Consider the following 24,801-nt stretch of genomic DNA (forward strand, 5'->3'; position numbering starts at 1 on the left):
GCGGTGAAAGACAAAGCGATTATAATATCTTATATTAGATATACTTAGTACAATCTTTATTTACAAATTAATTTATTATTACTGTTCTGTTGTACTTGCATTAATACACTAACAATGCGAGTACGGGCTTAATATGTCAGTATGTATTCCCCAAATTAAAATGATTATAAGCGACATGCTTTAGCTGAGCTAAAGTTAAAATTAATATTTATACACTAAACAAGTTACTGTGGTTTGTTTCAACCTTCTGATTCCGTACGCATTGTCCAGTAACTGTGTTGCTTCTATATTGCTGGGATTTAGTAATCTTATTTCATGTTTTAAGTTGAAATTTTGGATAACTGGGTAAATTCATGATTTCTAGTTCACTGTATAGCTCTTCGTTGGTTACATACGATGGTTACGGTTTGATGTTTTACTGAAACTACATACTTGCTGCTGATAGGCCCAAGTCGGCTTTATAAGTGAGTGATAAACCAATTTCTTTGATATTAGGTCAACTTCAGAGTATCTTCAGACTAGTCAATACATTTGCTTGTTTTTGACTTTGACCTGCTTTACTTCTTATCATACGTGGTGTTACAATTTATGCATTGAGATGGATGTCGAAGTATTTAGCTGATTTTGCTTAAACAATCTGGCATCCGTTAAATGCTATAATAAGGTTTCCGTCATTTCGCAGTAATTCAAAATTAATATGGACATATTTGGTGCAACATTTTCTAGTATATTTGTAGATATTGTTGACTGCCACTTGTAATTTTTTTCTACAGTTTTAGGCTGAGATCTTTTACCATGATAACTGTATCGTCGACAAATTCTCCAAGTACTATTTCTTTTGTTGTTGGGATACCGGCAGTGTTGAGCACATACATGAGTGGTCCCAAGACACTATCCCGGGGAGCTCCAGCCGAAATACGGGCAGAATTGAAATAATTGATGTTTTCAGTATGGAGGGTTGCACAATTATTACATTTTATGTTTGATAATCTCTAAGAATCTAATCCTACAGAGATAATATTTATTGGTCACAATTTTTTCTAGCAAAATAATTTCGTTCTTTATTTTTAGGTGTAAATTATTAGTGATGATATTGGATATGTGAAAAATAATTCAAGTTTTTAAATCTAAAACAATCATAGATCTCTTATAATAAAATAATGACTACTGGGACCATTTTTTGCCAATGTTATACTAAAGTTAAACAAGAGTAGTGTTTTGGCCTCCAGATGCTATACATTTTCATAAATTTTTCTCAAATATTAGTCGCCTAGACTAATAAACTATGAGGACTATATGGTGGATGCGCACATAATTATTCAATAAACATTCATAATTACATTTTAAAGAAGTAACTGAATTACAAATACCAAATAGGTATTTGTATTTGAATTGCAAGTAATTCAAATATTGTCCAACCCTAGCTGTATTGTCAATCACCTTATCTTTATGTTTTTTACGTATTTTTCGTAATAACATTTTCAGCGTGGAAAAAACAATTTTTGATAGGAATTTATTTTACAAAATGCAATTTGAAAACGTTCTCGTATATGTTTGCAGTAAATAATTTCAAATAGGCATGTTCTCGATAGCAAAGCATACTATTACATCAAAAACAGATGACGGAATTGCTCATTTCTCCGATGTTGTATATTACAAAGGGTCAGGTTCATTGTAAACAGAGTAAAGAAAATGTAATTATTTTGCCCTATAATAACCACAATTTTGATTAACATCATAAATACGAGCGTATATATTTCTCTTAATAATGATATACCGATGCTTTTGTTGTTATGTAATTATAAATACCACGTTTCCAGACATTTTATTTGTTATTGGGCTTTAAATAAAATCCTTTGTTAATGTTATTTATAGAAAAAGGTGCTTTCATTAATATTTATTACGGCGTTTTGTTTTGTTACAAAAATATTGTCAAGAAATACAGGCATTGTTGACGTTCCAAAAATAGCATTCATTAAGACGATCGTACTCCAATAGCACCTGGTATCAGCCACATCGCCTATGAAGGAAGAAGGGTATGTTTAATTATACTTTTAAATGTAGCTCAAATTTCCAATAAGCTACAACCTGACGACTTTGATCATAAGCTACGGAAAATGTTACCAAAACAAGACACTGAAGTATTAAAATCTTACATTACAGCCAAAATGTTTAGAGTCACTTCGCTGGAACATATAAAAAAAAGAAAGAATTGGAGTTCATATATAGGATAGAAATATAGGATCTAAATGAAGAAGAATTCTAATTCATTTAGAATTCAGAATTGAAGCTATTAAGCTGTAGTTTTTCAGTCACTGGTCCATTTGTAGATCTTGTCGACCGCTACTTGTACTTTTTCTACAGCTTTAGATGGAGATACATCTTTTGCCAAGATTTTCAGCAGTAAATCTGCTGTAGCGATTGAATCTTGTAGATTGAATTGATATGCCATACCTGCTCAAAAGCTTGTGAGACGTTCAGGAATATTGTGGGACGGTACGTATTTTCTTTAAATATGTTTTCAACAACCGCTGTTACTTTGTGGACTTGGTCAATTGTTTAGTGGTTATTTCGAAATCTAATATGGAAATCGTACTTATAAATGTTGAAGAACATAAATATCCATGAATAATATATTTTAAAATATATGAAATACAAACAAATATTGTATTTAGAAAAGCTCTTAAAGACTTTTTCAGAAGCAAAATGACTAAAGAAAATCCAATTTTGTGCTGTTTATAATTACATGGGAAGTGACGTATAGATACCACTACAATTTATTCAAATAAAAATAAAAGCCATAAATATAAAAACCCATTCACATTTTTTTCAGTTTCACAGTTTTCAATAAAATGCTAGGGGATAGTCACGTGACGCATATACGTGATAACATATGTTTAAGAATCATTCAAATGCGTTCACCACAAAATATTTTCTTTATAGGTGTCTATAATGCATGTTAGTACTAACCAATCTCATCTGGATGTTGCAAGTTGCGAGATTATTCTTCAGATAAATCTGTTGAGAAGTCTATAGATAATTAATTGACTGTTTCATACAATTTTAATATATCTAGAATGTCACTTGGGTGAAACAAACGACGAAACTATCGTCAAAAACATATTTAATAGTACACGCCATTGTCGAAACGTCATGACATTAAAATTATGACTAACCGGATCCGCAAAACATCCCAACCCGGCGCGAAATCGAACGGGAAAACTTTCAGTATCACCAGGAAGGTCTGGAAACTTTTCCGCCGGTCAATATGTCTCGGATCGACCGTTTTCCCGGGTGTCCGGAAAGGTTCGAACGAGATCCACTTCATCAAAGCGGGCGTTTATTTCATTTTTGTTTCGGCGTTAATTTATTTGTTTTTTGTTTTCGGTTTCGAGCCGATAAGCTGGTCGCCGGTTCCCCGGGGGAGTGGCGAGAACACGAGACCGATCAGGTTTTTGAATGAAATAATGGCGAAGGGAAATAAACGATAACGTATATGAAGGGGAGGGGGAGGAGGATGAGCACTGTTTCAAAACATTATCGGTTACGGTATATTGTACGATAAAAGCAACTTAATAGGAACTGTAGAAATCAGCATTTTTTAAACTGATATAAGATGTAAGAGTAATGATTGCCTACTAGTAGACTTACTAGTAACGCATGTGTAGCACGTCCGATAAAATTATTATTATATTGCAATAGTCATCAAAAATCAGCACATCACAATGTTGCCGAACTAACATATAATTTTGGTTTACAGCCTTTGTCGATTTATAACATCTAATTATTATTTTGTTTTTAAGAATTTTGTATACATTTGGCAACATGGTCCAACAGAATTAATACAAATCGAATTTTATAGACTGACTTGCTTCCATGTTTCAACGCATGTGCCACCATTCTTTTTCTTTCTAACTAGGATAAACTGAGAGGGAAATATCCGCTCAAAGTTTAAAACGAATTATAGATCTTTATCGCGTGTTTTGACTGTTTTATTGGACGGGCTTATAAAGTTGACATTTGGAGTCAAATATCATTCCATCAGGACAGTCACGTAATATTGTTTATAATTAAAATGTTCTTGAATAAAAAGTTTTCTGGCTTTAAAAAGTGTATTTTTTACAGTTTGTCTTTAAAAAGCAGATAAGCATATGGTAAATTAATATTGATACTTTTAGGTTAACTTTGCCTTTATATTGTTCTTTTAAATAGCATAATTATGATATAGGCCTATAAAATAAATTAATTAAAAAAAAAAAAAAGAGATGGTGTTTACACACATTTTACTTTTCAGTATATGTCAATTAAATCCTATTTGAGAGCAGTTTCGCTGATTATACTTTTTTCGTAATGTATGTTCGCCGATTTATCCGTCAATTGTGGGCCGATTTTCAAAATTCTTTTTTTATTCGAACGAACGCACTTCCGAGGTGGTCCCGTTTTAAACAAATGAGAATCTGTTGGGGGAAAGGGGGGCAAATTGACTGACTGAATCAGATATTTCTGTATAATGTTATTGCTGATCTGATGTGACGGAAAATCGGAAGTCGTTCAGTGCAAAAGCCGTTCAGTTTGCTTTTTAAGTACTAGCTATAGCATATAAGACCTCATAGAAATATTGTAGACTACTGTTTCTATGGTGTAGTGGTTAAAGCTCCCAGAGGTCACGGGTTCGACTCCCGGCGGTGACAATAACTTTTTATTGTTGTTTAGTTAGAACATTTGTCAAATCACCCAGGCTAAGTAGTGGACCCCGGGGCCTGCGCTATAATAAGTGGTCCTTATTTTCAACCATTGTTTTTTTATTCCTATTTTTTTACATACGGGCTGCACTTGGCCTATCCATTGTAATATTGAATAAAATAACTGTGTAATTTATTGAGTAAATATCCAACACTAAAAAGAAAAAAATAAAGTATATTTAACAAAAAAGTTGAATTGCTTTCAAAAAATAAATAAGGTACTCGCTAAAATCTAAAAAATAATCAAACTTAGATTTATAACACAAAAAAATATTTTAAAATAAAATATGTTCATAACAATGGTCGTAATAACTAAATAAAAATAAACAAAAGCCTTATTTAACCTACTCGTATTTTATATTCTACCATATACACACCATTTAGCTTAATAACTACCTAAACCCATTTATCTATTTACAATATTATTTTTAACAATATTATAACTAGTATCAAGTGATCATTGTGAAGTCGGTGCCGAGCCCAACCAATACAAAAATAATAATATAATTTTGTAACATATACAAAAAATTAAATTACCAACAAAACAAATGTAAATTAATATAAATATTTTGGTTTTGTTCGGTACTGTAGTCAGTTGGTAGTAATTAATATAGCAAAATAGTGTTATTATGAGAATAAATATTTATGAAATAATATACATTTATGATTAGTTTGGTTTAATTTGCTTAATTTACTAATATTGAAATAGCAATTGCCTTTAATACAATGCCTCCTGTAACAATAAATCTGTAGATTGTTTGGTAATATACCTGGTACATATTCCTTTTTTACGATTCGTTTTTTTGTTCATTTAGTAATTCACTAGAACCCAATTTTATTCAACGATATGCGCAAGCTCGCTTTTAATGAAACATGAACCATTGAGGTCGAATTTATGTCTCTACCAAGTACGTAAGAATTTAATTTGCTACCATTTATTTGGTTTAGTGGTTAAGTGGGGGTAACACAGAAATAGTTTGACAGCTGATAGATTTGCGTTTACTAAAAATGATATGACAAAATGTTTGCTGATGTTATAGAAGATAATTTTATTATTCCATAATTAGGGAAAATTTTAGTGCAGTCAGTAACGTTTTGTAAACTTTACCAGTTGTATCTTCAGGACAAGGGCTCTGATGTTGTGGTCCTAACCAAGTTCTCTTAATTAAGCAGGGACCTGCCATGGCTGAGTGATGAACTAATTGGGACACTGCTCTTTCCTGATCTGTTGATAATTAATTTGTTTTATAGTAGACTGATAGTAAAATTTGCTCAAAAACAAATTGAATTAGAGACAATATAATTGGTTTAATTAATTGAAGCTCCTTGATGGTGGACATTTGACAAAAAAGTAAATGCCATAAAGACAATTTATATCTTAATTTTGATAACAAGCTATTTGCTTGTCTGTGTTAATGCTGCGTATAGACCGGGCCAACGAAGGACAACGAATGAGCTTCGGCGTCGGATACCGAACATTCTTTGGCCTTCGATGAAACGCACATATTGCATTTATTGTTAGGAATAAATGTTCATTGGGCGTCAATCTGTATTTTTCAACGGTGGCGGCGATTATAGTGTATATACCTGCCGTCCAGATCGCATTCGTCGATTCCATTAATTTCTTTTAATGTTACCGATTGCAAGCGAATGCGAACAAAACTTCTTTGGTCGTCATTAAACCGTCCAAACAGAACTGAACATATACCAATAAACCCATTCCATAGAGAAATAGAAAATTAACTTCATAGGAAATTTTGGGGAAATGTTTCCCGACGTCCAACATGTAGATGTCGCTACTTTTAATATATTACTTGTTTTACACGCTATGCTAAGAGCCGCGACGGGATCTGATTGGTTCATTTCGTTCTATGGTTTGTTTATTTTGCACGCCATTTTCAATGTGCCTTATATAGAGAACAGTGTGGTTAGGTTTTTATAACGTTTATACATTAAATTATTTTTTTTTATTAGAATATACAAGTAGGTAGTTACCCGGATGCACATATAGTGCGGAAATCATCGTTTCCGTTAAAAGTACACGGTGTTCTTTAAGAAAGGAGTAGAAAACCTTAAAAATCCTGAACTGGTTGGCTTAAACATGAAACAGATTTATGATCGTTACGATATGAGATATCTTTGTGATACATTTAAACTTTCCTTTAAGTACTTATGAACAATTTAGTGATGGTGAAAATAATACCACGATACCCGAGAAGAGATAATTTTGATTTGCAATGCATGGTTTTATATATATGTATATAATATTTAAATTTTATAGATATATTTATTTTTATATTATATTTAGTTCAGTTCCAACCTTCGTAGGGTGAAGACGTATTTTCAATACGGTCCAAGCTATAAAAAGATACCTTTCTTTAAAAAAACCCAGTATTTTATTACGGTTATTTAATTGAGTGTTAAAAACGCATAACAGATGCGGCTATCCGTCTCTCAGTGGACCTAAAGTGTAGTGAATACGTGTTTACGTGACCAGACAAAAGGACTGCATCTCATTTTTATTAGTGTTTAAAATAATTTCATCTTATTTTACAACAGTCCTTTTGAAATTCATTTATATTATTTATAGTAAAAAAAACTAGTGCTAAAATAACGTAAGTGAAAAATGAAGTGCGTGAAATAAACAATGTATTTATTTTATTTTTTTTATCCTCTGGAAGTAAATTAAATAAAATATTAAAAATTAAAAAATGGCAAACAATAGCGATTCAACCAAATCACCTGCACACTTTGATATAAGATTAGAACAAACAGCAATAACGCAAACTCCACCATCAGAATGGACTACAGTCGTTAACAAAAAACGATTGAGAAGTCCAGAAGAAGAAATCGCGAGGAAACAAACAAGAATCAGTGACTATTGGTTGCAGAAACCGATAGAGACAAAAAACAGTTTTAGCAACCTGTCGGAAGAAATTGAAGAGAACATACAACCAAGCCCTGAAAAAGTTGTTCCCAAACCACCACCAATAACAGTCTATAAGGTAGGAATAATAAAAAACATCCATGATTTATTAAAAACCATTACTACGAACTATACAATTAAAACAGTGAGCTATGAAACAATTAAAATCCAATTGTTCGAAGCGGATCACTTTAAAGTTCTTATAAAAGAATTAGATGAAAGAAACACCCAATACCATACATTCAGGCCAAAATCCGAGAGAACATTTAAATTCGTACTAAAAGGATTACATCACGGGACGGACTTTAACACCATCAAGGTAGCACTAGCTGAAAAAGGCCACGAGGTCGTAAATATTCACAATATACGACATCACACGACAAAAAAACCTCTGCCTATGTTTTATATAGACATAAAACCTAATGGAAACAATAAGGCGGTGTATGAAATCACCAAATTGGAAAATAATATTATTAAATGCGAACCACCACATATAAAAAGAATTATACCACAATGCACAAGGTGTCAAGCGCACGGGCACACAAAGACTTACTGTCGCAAATCATATAGATGCGTAAAATGTGCAGGAGAACATAAGACAGGAGATTGTACTCGTAAAGTTCGCGATGAAAAAGTGAAATGTGTCAACTGTAACGGAAATCATCCAGCGAACTACAAGGGTTGCGCAGTTCACAAGCAACTACAGCAGAAACTCTATCCTGCCTTAAGGGAAAAAAGGCATCAACAAAAACAATCCACTACTACCAATTTACCACTACCCACCAGAACAAGTCAACCAGACATAACTTATGCCCAAATAGTTGAAAATGGTTCAGCACAAAAACGAGAGACAATATCTCAACCTACTGAAACTAGCAACATCTCAAGATTGGAAAATATGATGGCCAAACTAATGGATCAAATGAGTACGATGCTTGGTCTACTCACAACCGTCGTAAGCAAACTTGCCTAATGCCTGAAACCAATAGCTACAAAATCGCCGTCTGGAATGCCAATGGGCTCCAACAACATGCCAGGGAACTAAAAATGTTCGTAATTGAACAAAATATTGACGTTATGATGGTTTCCGAAACACACTTTACGGACAAAAATTATTTGAAAGTTCCTAAATATAAGCTTTATCATACAAATCACCCTGATGATAAAGCACATGGAGGTACAGCCATAATAATTCGAGATGATATAAAGCATTTCGAAAAAGAAAAATTCCGCAAAGACTACCTGCAAGCCACCAGTATAACCATAGAGGAAGCCCATGGACCATTAACAATTTCTGCGATTTATTGCCCACCCAAACATAACAACAAGGCAGAACAATTTCAAGAATTCTTCCGTACGCTAGGTAATAGATTTATAGCAGGAGGAGATTATAATGCAAAACATTTAATGTGGGGCTCAAGAATAATAACCTCAAAAGGTAGAGAACTGCTCAAAGCCATAAGGATAGATAACTTACAACATATCTCTACTGGTGAACCAACATATTGGCCTTCAGACAGAAATAAAAAACCAGATACAATAGATTTCTGTATTACAAAAAATATTGATCCAAAAAAGTGTCAAGCAGAATCATGTTTCGACCTGTCTTCTGATCATTCACCAATAATAGTAACAATTTCTTCAAAAATTACCATCAAAGATAAACCCCCTTCTCTGTGCAATAATAGAACTAACTGGCCCTCATTTAGAGAAAACTTAGACCAAAATATCTCTCTAAACTTACCGTTACAAATTGAAATGGATATAGAAATAGCAGCAATAAATCTTACAAAAAATATACAGGAGGCAGCATATTCCGCGACTCCCAACATTGAAACATTTCCAAGAAAAAATACACATATATCATGTACAATACAGAAAAAGATAGCAGAAAAAAGAAAGTTACGACGAAATTGGCAACAGCAAAGGACTGAAGAGAATAAAAGAAAATTTAATAGGGCCATAAAAGAGCTGAGAGATCTAATCCAAATCGAACAGAACCAAGGCATTCAAGAATACCTAGAAAACTTGACATCAACTGAGGCTACAGACTATTCGTTGTGGAAAGCAACAAAAAAGCTTAGGAGATCCCAGCAGCATAACCCACCTATTAAAACAAGCGAAAATAATTGGGCGAGAAGCAATAAAGAGAAGGCCGACATTTTCTCAAAACACTTAAAAAATGTTTTTAAACCTTTCCAGTCTCAGCTACATAAAGATGACGAAAATAAAATTACTAGCTTTCTAGATTCGCCATTTCAAATGGATTTACCGCACGAGAAATTAACGGTCAAAAAAGTTAAACATACAATAATGAGAGAGATTAATATTAAAAAAGCTCCTGGTTATGACTTAATTACTGGCAAAATTTTAAAAGAACTATCAGAAAAGGCTATAAAACTATTAACATATATATTTAATGCTATGCTACGAATTAATTACTTCCCTAGTATCTGGAAAGTAGCTAAAATATTAATGATACTTAAACCAGGAAAAATACCAGAAGATGTGACCTCCTACCGACCTATAAGTTTATTACCAATAATCTCGAAAGTTTTCGAGAAGTTATACATAAAAAAACTAAACTATATAATAGAAAAAAGAAAAATTATTCCAGAACATCAGTTTGGCTTTCGCAATAAGCATGGGACTATAGAACAAGTGCATAGACTTGTAAACCAAATAAACGCTGACCTAAATGCCAAAAGATATTGTTCGGCTGCTTTCCTAGACATATCTCAGGCTTTTGACAAAGTATGGCATACGGGCTTGCAGGTTAAACTAAAGAAACTTCTCCCTCATCCGGACTATCAGCTACTAAAATCGTATCTCACTGACAGACATTTTATTGTAAATCAAGGCTATGAATATACCGAATTAAATCCCATATATTCAGGAGTTCCGCAAGGTAGTGTACTGGGTCCAGTACTGTATCTTCTGTATACGGCCGATCTGCCCACCACAAAAATAACTACTGTGGCAACATACGCAGGCGATACAGCAATCTTAGCATCCCATGAAGATCCAGTCACAGCATCAATAAACCTACAAACCCACCTGGAGCAAATACAATTATGGTTGAAGACATGGCGCATTAAAGCCAATGAATCAAAATCCACGCATATAACGTTTACCCTGCGTAGAAGAACATGTCCACCAGTAAATATCAATCATCGCCAACTCCCCCAAGCAGACCATGTTAAATATCTTGGTATGCATTTAGATCGACGCCTAACCTGGAAGAAGCACATACTCTCTAAACGGAAACAACTAGGACTAAAATTATATCAAATGTATTGGCTCATTGGGCGCAAATCCAAGTTATCATTAGATAACAAGGTATTGCTGTATGAGTCTATACTCAAGCCCATTTGGACATATGGAATTCAACTATGGGGTACCGCTAGCAAATCCAATATATCCATCATTCAACGGTTCCAAAATAAGGTGTTGCGTGCCATTGTTGATGCTCCGTACTATATTTCAAATAAAGTGATACAACGCGATATTCCTCTAGAACCTATAACGAGTGTAATCCAACGTGTTTGTGTGAAGTACTTCGAAAGAGTGTCAGTGCATCCCAATGTACTCGCTAATCAGCTAAATATGCGACGTGATAGTGAAGTGCGTAGACTAAAACGTTTAACACCATCTGATCTGATTACTGGACATATGTAGAGTTTAGAATAAGCATTAGAATAAGACTAATTAATTAAGATAATATTTTATACAGAAGATTGCTTAATGAAGTGATTTTCTACATGCCATGTATATATAATATAAACAGAAGAAATACTTATTGCCAATAGGGCAGATTGTGGACTCACGAAGAGTAATAATAAAAAAAAAAAAAAATATTATATTTACATTTTGTGGATAAAATTTACATCGTATATTTATATTTATTTATTTTTAAGTATTATATTAATATTTAATTGAATACTATTTAATAAATTATATTTCAGAAAAAAAAGTTTTTATTTAAATTTTATAGTTCAATTAAACATGACATCAAGGCTGTCACGTGCCAAACATTACTAATGAGCCAATTAAATGCCTTCACAGTAAAATATTTTATTACAGGTGCCTATAATGAGATTTAAATTGACCAATCAAATTACTTGAATGGCCCATTATGGCGCCCTCTGGATGTTGGGCAAAGCAAAACATTGCGCCAGAGTCCCCTATTGAGTTGCATCTCTATTACTCTATGACCCATTCGTTGTCTTTCCAGTCTGTACGCAGTATAATAGATTTGAAGCCTTATTTGGAATTTCTTGAATAATTTGTTTATTGTTTTAGCAGTTTAGAGCTAATTTACGAACAAAATTTCGTTTGTATCTCAAACTCCTTGACCTCTTCTCATTGGAACAACAATACTAAATATAGATATACTTATATCTATATCTATTAAACTTAGATAGAGAGCTGGGCTTTGAGATATATTCAGGAAGGGTATATGTGGTGTCACCTTGAAATAACCGGGAAAGGAAGCGGAAGTAAACTAAGGTAATAGATCTACAACCCTTTACAATAAATATATATATATATATAGTTCGATAACTAAGCCAAGTTTCGTATGTGCGAGAATAGAAAGGGAAATATATATTGGGTATGGTTCTGCGGATATAATCTCGAACGCCACACAACGCTTTGATTTATGCGGCTGATGTGAATTATTAACAGAAACTTCAGATATTAATTGATTCCTATAGTATCGTTGTTAATATAACTTTGTAGCAGTGGTTCATTTTCTGGCAATATTACTTATTGTTCGTTGTGTAAATTCAAGTGTGGTACGTTCATTAATCCTTCATTATCCTTTGCCGGTACCATGGAATGTTAATCATTATTGCATATTGTTATATTTAATTGTTAGTTTTCTAGTACCACATTAAAAAGAAAAGAACTGGATTTGAAACGTACATAAGTTGCTGTCAGTGACACCAAGAATGACACCAATGAAGTCAAGAATTTTCTGCACCGTCATACCAAGTAGTGATAAGCGCCTCTATTGAGTATGTATGTGTATGTACTAATTTGATTACTTTACTTTTAACGTGTGTTATGTTTATGTTCTTGGTAGCACGTGAATTTTTACATACAAACACACAAACAACAAACAACAAAAGAATAGTGATAAAGTTATAAAATATGTATTCCATATTATTCAAAAATATTGATCACTTCTTAAATAGATATATTTGATGAAAAAAAATTCGAAATATCTTAGAGAATTTGTACATTTCCACCATTGCTTTTAGCAGATTCGTTAAATAGTTAGCAATAATATTTTCAAAAGCTACTTTAGAAAGCTACTTCAAAAAGTCCATTCCGCTGCTGGTCCATTCTAGATCGTAAATCATCCTTAAATAATTTTAATTTAGGAAATTATTTCTCAACTGTAGTTATCGAAATTAGTATAGTTAATTATATATGTAATACAATATCAACGTTTGAGAAGGAGAGAGTTCAATTATTTATCGTAATGTAATGTTTAATTTATATTTGGAAAATACATACTGCTACATTTATCCTAAACTCGGTGGGGCAAAAGTCCCGCTAACAATTTGATTGCCTATAACTTTGCCCAAAGAAAAGATAAGTAAGTTTGGTTTTCACAAAAAGTTTATATGGTATTTACATTTTATTTCGTTATGACTGAAAAATTATATCGACTAAGTGGTGACCGCGATTCGCTATGCAACTTTCGGCTCTTTTTAATGCTTTTTTCATGACATCTGAGGCTGAATTTCTTCAATTTCGTTTAAAACGTTGAATCATTTGGGGCTTATTCATATAAAATTTTGATTTTAAAAATCTCCATACGAAAAACTCTGGTGCTGTTAGATCCGGAGATTTGGTTGGCTATGCTAAAGCGCCACTTAGCGAAATTAGTCTTCGTGGGAAAACGTCATTCAATAATTGAATTGTTGAACGAGCTGTGTGTGCTGTGGCCCCATCTTGCTGAAACCACATGTCCTCTAGTCCTTTCATTTCACGCACAAGAAAACTTCGAATTATGTCTTGGTACCGTTCAGCAATAACAGTAACTGCGACATCTTGGTCATTTTCGAGAACTGAAATAGGGACCAATGATGTTTCCAGCATGAATACCGCACCATTCACTTGTTTTTAGTGGAAACAGTGATGTTTCATGAATTAATTTAGGATTGTGTGTTCCCCAAAACTAACTGTTCTGATTATTATTGATGTGGCCACTGAGAAGAAAAGGCTTCATCGCTCATTATCAATTTGGACGAAAAATCTTTCACTTTCACCAGACAGTCTTAGGATTGCATTACTGTACTCAACTCGTTGATCAGGATCTCTCGGTTGCAATTTTTGGACTAATTGAATTTTAAACGGGAACATTTTCAAATCGGTTTTCAAAATTCACCTTAAACTGCGTGCAGATATGTATAACTGGGAACCACGTCTCCGAATTGATGTTTCTGGAGACTCTGCAAACACTATCGCTCACCAGAGCCACATTTTCAGCGTTACGAGACGTCCGTTATATTCCAGAACGAAGACTGCCTGCTGTCGTGCCGTAAAAGAAATGTAAACGATAAATTGTGGTTTTGTGAGGCACTGGACGATTAGGATATTTTTAACGCAATTTTTTCTGAGTGCAAATAATGGAATGGTTATTTTCAATAAATATTGTCACTATTTCCACTCTTGGTGTATATTTATCTATATTAAATTAGGACGTCTACACAATGCAATGGTTAAAGCGAAACTGAGTTAAACGAAGTAATCAAAATGGTAGCGGGACTTTTGCCCCACCTTTTGTATTGATGAATGTATAATTGAATAATAGTAATACATTAATTTTATAAATTAATATTGTACTGAGTCTATCTAAGGTAAGATATAATTGAAAAGAAGTTATTGGAAAAATCATCGAGGTATGCAAATGATAACGAATACATTGTATGACTGTAAGTATGTATGTATATATGTTTTTCTGTCTATTTTCAGTAAATCTGCACCAAGAACTGACAGTAATCACATATGAAAGCTCTCATTAACCAACCATACCGACACTTTGCGAAAGCGAGCGTCATTAGCGTGCCGTTCGGTTGTTTTTTCCCGACTCCCTTCTCGTTCTCTTGTTTTCTTAGTCAGTTAGAATGTCGTCTTTCCGCTTTAGAAGTGCACCACCGCCCCCCGTCTGAACCCCCTTTAATAATTTAGACGGTTTGGATGTTTAAACAGGCGACGTAGTCGGAACACTCGCCAGGTAAACTGGAATGGTGAATTTTTCACGATGTTAAATAGTTCAGTCGTTTCTGGTTTCGGTGTGGTAAGCAGGTCTGTTTAGCGGTATTAAAACAGGCGGGGGTGGTGGTTTTTTCGCGGGGGTTAAGAGCTTTCAGGGATTTGAGACTGGACGCACTGGCGTTCATTCTTTATTTTTTCGTGTTAAATTCTAGCTGAAGATGACAAAAAATGGTTGATTGAATAATTTGTATATGTATAAGTCCCGGTGCTTTGTTGATCATTATTGTAAATTCAAGTACCAGAAAATGTAAGCATTTGAATAACATAAATTGTATAAATATGTATAAATTTGACAGCTGTCGGATCATTAGTTTGTGAATTATACCATTTTGAGTGAAGAAACTTTTGTTATTGTGAAAAAAAAAATGGATAAAAAGGAATTTCGCGTGTGGATAAAATATTGCTTTTTGACGGAAAAAAATAGAGTTGAAACAAAAACTTGGCTTGATGCCAAGTTTCCGGACACTGCCTCAGGATAATCAACCATCAAAGATCTGTATGCTAAGTTTAGACGTGATGCAATGAGCACCGAAGACGGTGAACGCAGTGGACGCCCAAAAGAGGTTGTTACCGACGAAAATATTAAAAAATCTACAAAATGATTAGCAATGATTAGAATGAAATAGCAGACATTCTAAAGATATCAACTGAACGTGTACATCATATCATTCACGAATATTTGGGTATGAGAAAGCTCTGTGCAAAGTGGGTGCTGCACGCGCTCAGTTTTGACTAAAAACAACGACGAGTTGATGATTCGGAGCAGCGTTTGAAGATGATCAAGCGTAATAAACCCGAGTTTTTGCGTCGATATGTGACAATGGATGAAACATGGCTCCATCACTTCACCCCGAAGTCCAATAGACAGTGATCCGAGTGGACTGTACACGATGAACCCGCTTCAAAGCGTGGGAAAACGCAACAGTCGACTGGTAAGTTTATGGCGTATTGTAGTCACTGATACACATAGAAAAATTTCTGATATTTTGTAGTCCACAGCTAAACCAAGTTCTTTAACCAACCTATTTTGTAGCCACCTTTGTACCTCTAAGACAGGTTTATAGAAACCACAAGAGACTGAAGTTGGTGATAAGTCCGGGTTGTATGGTGGATGTGTGTAGTCTAGCCTTGTCAAGGTAAAAGAAGAAGCATTTGTGTATAGAGCTGAGAGTCCAATAAATGGTTTGGTTAGGTTTGAGCAGTTTACTATAAACAGTCTTCTCAGAAAACCTCTGAAAGCTTCTCAGAAGAACTTGTTTAATGGTTTTATCGAATTTTTCAGCCAGAACGTGGTTTATCTTTAACATCGATATTTTCAGAACAAAAAAGGACAAAACAAATACAGATGTTTAGTCAGACTCTCATAAATACTATATAATCGATGAGTATGCACTTCATTTTTTCCTTTTATGATGAACATGACCTTTTGTAATATCCAAATTAAGTACAACAACTTTCGACTGAGTAAGCGAATAACGCTGCCTTTATATCTGTACAATAATAATCTGTTATATGGAGTGTTACCTTTACAGGAATACTTTAAAAACGACCTTTTAGGAAAAATCGAAATAAATTTTTTCTCAACCTATATTTCAAACTATAAGTATTTTTTTTAGTATGTTCTATTAACGGAAAATGATAAAGGAATATTATTCACTAATGACGTTTTAGATATTAAAATACTTAATAATCTATATATTTATCCTGTCGAGTCGGACAAATATAGGAACCCTTACCGTATGTTGGAGGTATGAGATCAGGATTGTTGTCGTCCTCTGTCAACGTGTCGGTCATCGGCTGGACCAAAGGATTCATGGGATTCTCCTCCTGTTTAGGACTGCGAATTTGTGGATTTCTCACTGGAGATTCGACCTAAAATAAAACATATATCACAACGAAAACCAACATTAATTTATTCAGTGAATATATACGCACCATTCCGACTAACATTTATATTATAGTTTCTATTGTATAATAAAACAGTTGCATTGTTTTCGCCATTCGATTAATGGATGATTTAATAAGGGCCATTGTTTTAATAATTCCCATTGTATAGAAGACATTTGTTTTTTCTTTTGAGCAACAAAAACGATATTAATATTGCGCAAATATAATTTGATAAATGATCAGTTTGTGACGTAAAGAAATTATTCAGCTGAAAGCGTTATATAACATATGTTTTGTTACGATAACAATATTCCCATATTCCCAAATGGCTCTGAATATATGGTATGATGAATTAAAAAAAATAGTGGTAATGAAGGGAGTATCCTTTTGACGCTATTCTCTTTGACGGTTATGATGGGCCAATTACCTTCCGACGTATCGAATAAATATGTAAACAACGTAGAACAACGCCTGTCTGTGCAAATATCACGCTGATTCTGTTTATATTGACAACAATTAGGGTTCCGTCCGACGCCATCTATTGCCGAAATATCCAGGCTATTTGTTCGGTTTTATTTGGCCTTAACACAATTGTAAGAGACGGTAGTTAGCTTTAAAAATTTTTGGTATTGTCCTATCTACTGTACGTTGTCCAATAAGTTCGATGAGTAAGATTTATTCCTCTATATATAATCTTTAATATTCTCTCTGGTGGTTAAAAAGCGCATAATTTAGTCGCAACTTAGTAAACATGGAGGTAGGTCTTCTATATCTCATTATTCTATCAACATTTTCTACTTTTAATATTATAAATAATATATCAATATAATAACACATATAACATAATATATTATGAATATATTATTAGTTATTGATTTGAATAGTGGCTAAGAATATGGCAGTGAGTGAATGAAATTTTCTGGGTGCGGGATTATGCTGACAATGCTGATAATATCACGAGAGAGTGATGAGAGTGAAAACAACTAAAGATGACTATAATTAATACAACATAACTGTAGAAAATCGTATTATAAGGCGTTAAGGATTCATGTTCAAAGATATGTGTGTAACTTTTCAGAATATATATGAGCATTTAGTTAAAATGTACGAGGAGAGATTGAATACTAAGTACTATCGGTATTGCAGATATTTTAAATGCTTTAGAGATAATGCAGTGATTAAACCTAATTTTATCAAGAAAAATGTACATAGGTAACAGGTTAATTGAAAAGTCCCCGACCTACCATAATAAAACACATTTTTTGGCAAAATTAGTTTTTTTTCCTTCAACATAATTCCCTTCAAAGGTGATACGCTGATTATAGCGACCCTCCAACTTTTCGATACCATTTTTGTAGTATGATTTGTCTTTTGCTTCAAAATAGGCTTTAGTTTCGCGATCACCTCATCATTCGACGAAACTTTCTTCCCAGCGAGCATTCTTCTGAGATCTGAGAACAGGAAATAGTCTCTGGGGGGCAGATCTTGAGAATACGGTGGATCAGGAAGCAATTCGAAGCCCAATTCTTGGATTTTTGACACGGTGCATTGTCTTGGTGAAGCAGCACTTTCTTTTTATTTTTCACCTATTTTATTCAATTCAATTTCAATTACTAATCAATTAATAATTTCAATTTAGGGCCATTTAAAATTATTTTGTAGATTTTTTGATGTTTTTGTTGGTAACAACTTATTTTGAGCGTCCACGGCGTTCACCATCTTCGGCGCTCATTTCACCACGATTTTCAAGATTTTCCTGTGGCAGTGTCCAGAAACTCGGCATCAAGCCAAGTTCTTGCTTCAACTGTATTTGTCCCTTCAAAACGCTATATTTTATCAACACGCGAAATTCCGTTTTATCCATTTTTTTCACAATAACAAAAGTTTCTTCACTTAGAATGCTATAATTCACAAAATAATGATCCAACAGCTGTCAAATTTATGCACACATCTTTTGAGGGTTAGGGCTAACCAAAAAACGTATGGATTCAATTCTAGTAGCGCCATCTATGTGTCAAGCCGGAGACAAGAATTAAACATAAAAGGTAAATGTTCTCTAATAAAAAAAACATTACTTGGCTGTACAATTATTAATTATGTGAATTAAGCCTTCAGGGAATACCATAGGTAGTTTAGAAAATAGTTTAATGTAAATAAAATAAAATAACTGTAACCTACAAACTATTGTGGCTGTTTAATTAACTGTAGTTTAAGTCCTTCAATAATATATGCATTAGATGTACTCTAAAATTAATATAAATTATATTTTATAACAGTTTTATTCCATTATTTTAGAATGTTGTTACATATCGAAGTTAATATAAACTAAAATGTGTAAATTTCGATTAAAAGAAGTTAAAAAAAAACATCTTTATTAGATACGCTTAGTTCAGTATTAATTATAAATTAATTTATTACTACATTTCATTTGTACTTGGATTAATTCACAAGCGAGATGAGTACAAGAAAATACATCAATATGTATTCCTCAATTATAAAAGTATAATAACTTATAACTATAGTTTATATTAAAGGTATATACTTTATATAAGTTCGTATGGTTTGGTTCGCTTCAATTTCCTGACATCCTGCGGGCTGTCCAGCGGTTGTATTGCTTCCACGTTAGTGTGATTTAGTATTCTTCTTTCGTGTTTCAAGGCGAAATCTTGGATAACTTCTCAAATCCATTTGATTTCCCGGTTATCGTGCAGTTCTTCGTTGGTTACGTAGCGATAGGCATTGGTAATCAATCGAAGAATCTTATTTTGACAGCGTTGGATGACTACCTTATTTGAAATTTTAGTGCAACCCCATATTTGCACCCCACAGGTCCAAATTGGCTTTATGATTGTCTTATAAATCAACCTCTTTGATTTTAGATCAAGTCGGGAGTACCTTCCGATTAACCAGTATGGTTGTTTTATTTTGGTTCTAATGTGTTTGCTTTTTGTCTGACATGATGTTTCCAATTTAATCTACCGTCAAGATGAATGCCAAGATATTTAGCTGATTCTGCTTGAGGAATCGGGCATCCATTAAGTGATATAATTAAGTTTTTATTATTTCGCCGCAATGCAAAATTAACGTGGATAGATTTGCAGCTATTAAGTTGAATTTTCCAATCTTTCGTTCATTTGTAGATTTTGTTGACTGTCATTTGTACTTTTTCTACTGCCCTAGGCAGAGATATGTCGTTTGCATAATTGTGTCGTCAGCAAAGAAATGCAAAAAATGTCAACGGAATATTGCCACCGTTTTCACCTGATAAATTGAGATCACTTGAGTTCACTGCTACTTTCAATTGACTGCGTCTGAGATGTTGATATTATTTTGACTGTCCCCTGTTTCTTGAATATAATTTTAAGCTTGAAAACTATTTGTAAAAATCAAGGCATATATCTAATAGGCACATTGTTTGTTATTATTTAGATAGTGACACATACACCCACACACATACAATATGAGCATTGTTTAATCCGTCTGTCAATCCGTAGACAATGTATTGTGGCATGTTGAACAGCAATAATATGGGAAACAGTCGGCGCGTTGTTAACAAGTTTGGACCGGTTAATTGGGCGACGTTGATGCGGAAGGATGCGGCACCAGGGGCGCTACAATTGGACATGTCGAAGGATGGCCCCTTAATTAATACCTTGATTAGTATACAAGGCTTTCCGAATATTTGTTTATCGAACCGTCGTCAACTATAGATATGTCCCTTTTTCGACAACGTTGATTCGGCGGTCGTAATGGTAATGAGGACGGGATGGGTCCTCGTTTGCGAGGAATGGGAGCAGGTCTGCTTTATTCTAATCAGTACGTTCTTTTAATTGTTTTTGGGTCAGTGGCGGCCTTTGGTGGGCATTCTAAAGTATTTTATTGCAATTTTTGCAATAAAAGTTACCTATTTTTTAAAATAAATTCAATTTTATGTTTTTTTTTTCTGTTTCTGTCATATCCACGTATACATATTATAACATGCGCAGTTATGGCTTGACTATCGCGACCATGTGCAAGACTACCAGACTGGCGAAAGAGTGATATATGTGAAGCTTGGTCTGTTTTATAATGGATAAAAACTTCTAATGTTGCATTTCCGTTCAAAAAGTCGTCTCCTTGAATAAAACAGTTTTGAAGTTAATTAATAGTTTTTATATCCTAATCCCTATACCACTATATAACTGATTATAATCAGTGAGATTATAAGGCTGTTCTTTTTTGAATTTATTTAATTTACCGGAAATCATTAACAATAAATGAAGACAAGTTGCCGTTAGTTGGGCAATCGTTCTGCCGTTACTCAAAGCATTCTTTGGTGTAGTTAAGTGGATACGGACAATAGAATCGTAGCTGAAGCTGTAAAATTATAAAAGGTGGATAGAAGGTGATCAAAGATACGTAGATATAAACGATTCTAAATAAGAAATATACAAGCTGTGGAAAACAGTTCTAGTCAGTGGGTTCTTTGCACATGAATTCACGTTAAGGCTACCGAAGGCGGATTGAAGTTGTTGTGTGTTAAGATAGTCTAGTAGAATTCGAACAGAATCTTCCAGTTAAGGGTGAGATCCCATCAAAAGTGGTTTGTAGTAGCTCAGTTTCGTAGTCGTAGACTAATGAAATCTGGCATCACAAAAACTTGAAAAGCTATTCCATAGAGTCACACCATGGAAATTTACATAGGGGCAATAGCATTTCGAAGATCTAAAGGTAAACTGACGGACAAAGATACAGATGATACCCAAAAACAATTTTAAAACAATTATAAGTAGGCCGGATGGGATAACGACCATAACATCTCTGTGGCTTGTTTCTTTAGTTGAATGGTGTTATAAAATGCAGCGTACGGTCCTGACTATTGCGTTCATGTGTAAAGGTCATCTGTTTTCGGACTACCTGTATTGTGAACGAGTTAGATGGATGTGGTCTGTTTTCTAATAGGTAAAACCCTCAGTGTTGATTTCTATAGCTGTTCCACATGTCACTTCTTCTTTCTTTGATTAAACATGCCTCATATGGAGGAAGTTTGTATCCCAAGTTGGAGAGGGGCTTCAGAGTCACCTCTGAGCTTAATCATACAGAAAATGTGATATATTTCCATGCTTCCATGATGAAAATGGACGTAATATTCCAGAATATTAATTAGACTGTCGTAATAAGTGCGAAACTATAATACGTTACGTATATCGACTGGTAAACAAAATAAATCTAGGGTTAAATGCTAAAAGATATTATTGGGTTGCATTTCTCGATATCTCAGGGTTTTGTTAAAGTGTGATATAGACACAGGGTTGCATGTTGAATTAAATATACTTCTCCCTCATTTTCAGTTACTAAAATCTTATCTCATAGATAGACATTTTATCATAAAACGACGAAACGACGAAAAGACCATTAATACAGTGAATTACATTTCTCAGGAGTACCACAAGACGGAATACTGGGTCCGATATTGTATCTCCAACTAGCCACAAAAACCATTACTTTTGCAATATCTGTAGAAGCTATGGTAGTTTTAGCATAACATGATGATCCAACAACACCTATCAAAGAATCTCCAAACACACTTAAATAAAATACAACTGTGGGTGTATGACGTGCCATTGTAGATGCTCTATAATGTGTCTCTAATCTGCCACTTGTACTTATTTTACTACCCTAGGCAGAGATATGCCGTTTACTACATGACGGAATACTGGGTCCGATATTGTATCTCCAACTGGCCACAAAAATCACTACTGTTGCAACATCTGTAGAAGCTACGGTAGTTTTAGCATAACATGATGATCCAACAATAGCCATCAAAGAATCTCCAAACACACTTTAATAAAATACAACTGTGGGTGAAAATACCGTAAGTAAAAGCAAAATCTGCCCATGTAATTTTACTCTGTGTAGAAAAACAAGTCTACTAGTGACAACTCCTTCAAGCAGATCATTCTAATTATCTTGGTATGGATCTAAGCTGATGCTTAATTTAGAAGAAGCACATAGTTGCAAAACGAAAACAAGTAGGATTTAAACTTTGAATCTTTGACTCGAATATATTGGTTCATAGGGTTGAAATCCAAGTTATTATAAGACTACAAGATATTTCTGTATGAATTAATAGTTATTTGGACTAACCAATTATATTACAAGACCTATTTGGTCATATGGAATCGAACTATAGAGTACTGCTAGCAATTCTAGTATAGCCATAATTTAACGATTGCAAAACAAAGTATGACGTGCCATTGTAGATGTTCTATAATGTGTCTATAATGAAGTGATATAGCGCGATATACCTTTACCATAATGATAAAAAGTATATCCATAAGGAGTGTAATTTAAAGTATTTATATTAAATATTCTGAAAGAGTGTGAGTGCACCTCAAAGTTCGTACTAATCAGTTAAATGTCAGACATAATAGTGAAGTGCATAAACTAAGTGTTTAACGCCATCGAATATAATTAAGGAACGTATACAAACTTTAGAATGAGATCTAGAATACATTATTTTTACACAGGAAATCCCTTAATGAAGTTATTTTCTACATTTTCTACACGCTATGTATGTATATCAACATGTATGTATGTGTTCAATACATGGCATGTATAAAATATCATAAGAAATACTTATTGTCCACTGGGCAGATTTTTGAACCACTATTGTTAATAAATAAATGAATTAAAAAATGTATTAATACATTAATATATTAAACAACATTTTCAAAAATAATTTCAATTTCATGGGACTCGCATTGATGTAAAATCCCGAACTTCTTACAAAATTAATACCGAAATTATACGAAGAAGAAACTTGTGACCGACCTTCGTTCCCTCCACCTTCCTGACTATCCCAGGCGAACATTAATTAGGGTGAAAAACAGCCAGAGGCCCCGTTTTCCACAGGAAACCTGGAAAGAAGTGCCGAAAAAGGGCAAAAGCTCGCAAATGGGTTTTAAACAAGTTAGGGTTTCACACAGGGAGGAGATTCTTGGAATTTTCTGTAAATAGGCGTCTATTTTTTAAGCTCTACTTTATTTATGTAATTATTATCTCTCTTTAGCCAGATTAACTTTTTATAAGAGGGAAATGAACTTATCCTACATATTTAGAAACATCAAAAAGATTAAGTTCAGATCATATTAATTAGCTACAGTCTCTCCAAAATAACAGTGACCTCATGTCATCACGATGTATAATATATTGCCTGGTGCAGTTTGTAAATTCGTTTTAAAGTCAGATAGTATTGGTCCTGGTTATCTTGCTTTCGTTAAAAAGAGATGCAATGCTGTCTGATGTGCCCAAATATGTAACCGATTACTCTATCAAATTCATTTGTTTGTCAAATAGCTGCAAGGTTTTACAACATTTAGTTATAATAATTAGTTTAGTTTTAATACTTTACTTGTTATGATACATTTCAAATTTCTGTTTAATACTTGTGATTACTCGTATTGAAAACGGCGACGCCAATAAATAGTCAATCAGAACTAGTCTCTACTCAGTTCTTCCTTTCTTAGTTACATGCGTTAGGGGGTAAATATTAATACTATTAATTATTAAGTTAGTATGGTTTTATTGGAAATATTTTTAGCTTGTTGTAGCTGCAATGAGTATTGTTATGGGCATGGACTAAAATCTCTCAAAAAATGAAAAACAATATAATGTTGGATTCACCGTAAAGTGTCCACATCCGATGCTGGTGACGAATCAAGGTTACTTTGATGTTGGCTCTATTTGTGATCAAATTATCGAAATTTATACACACAGTGTTAGTTTTTTAGATGAGGCTGTAAAAACTTAGGGATATGCAACTTTTTAAGTGATATAAGTCGTCCCTGCATCCACTGTTAGGAAACGTAGGATTTAAATGGTTCAAAGATAATCCACGAAGAGGTCTAATGGAGCTTCTAGGTACTGCTTTTAAAATAATACAGTTTTCAAAAGTATATAATAATATTAAGGTAG

The 24,801-nt window shown here is 33.7% G+C and overlaps 1 protein-coding gene across 1 annotated transcript in view; it reads right to left on the bottom strand.

Annotated features, from left to right (window-relative positions):
- The window catches only part of LOC143196071 (nephrin), a 568,267-nt gene that overhangs the window by 480 nt on the left and 542,986 nt on the right, over positions 1 to 24,801 (bottom strand). The window contains exon 13 of the mRNA XM_076403661.1: positions 16,695 to 16,830. Within this exon, the coding sequence (XP_076259776.1) occupies positions 16,695 to 16,830 (136 nt within the window). The remainder of the gene's footprint in view (positions 1 to 16,694; positions 16,831 to 24,801) is intronic.

Source organism: Rhynchophorus ferrugineus, unplaced genomic scaffold (assembly GCF_030347505.1).
Source record: "Rhynchophorus ferrugineus isolate W39M unplaced genomic scaffold, kcgeb_rfMv2 rfM4, whole genome shotgun sequence".
Lineage (NCBI taxonomy): Eukaryota > Metazoa > Arthropoda > Insecta > Coleoptera > Curculionidae > Rhynchophorus > Rhynchophorus ferrugineus.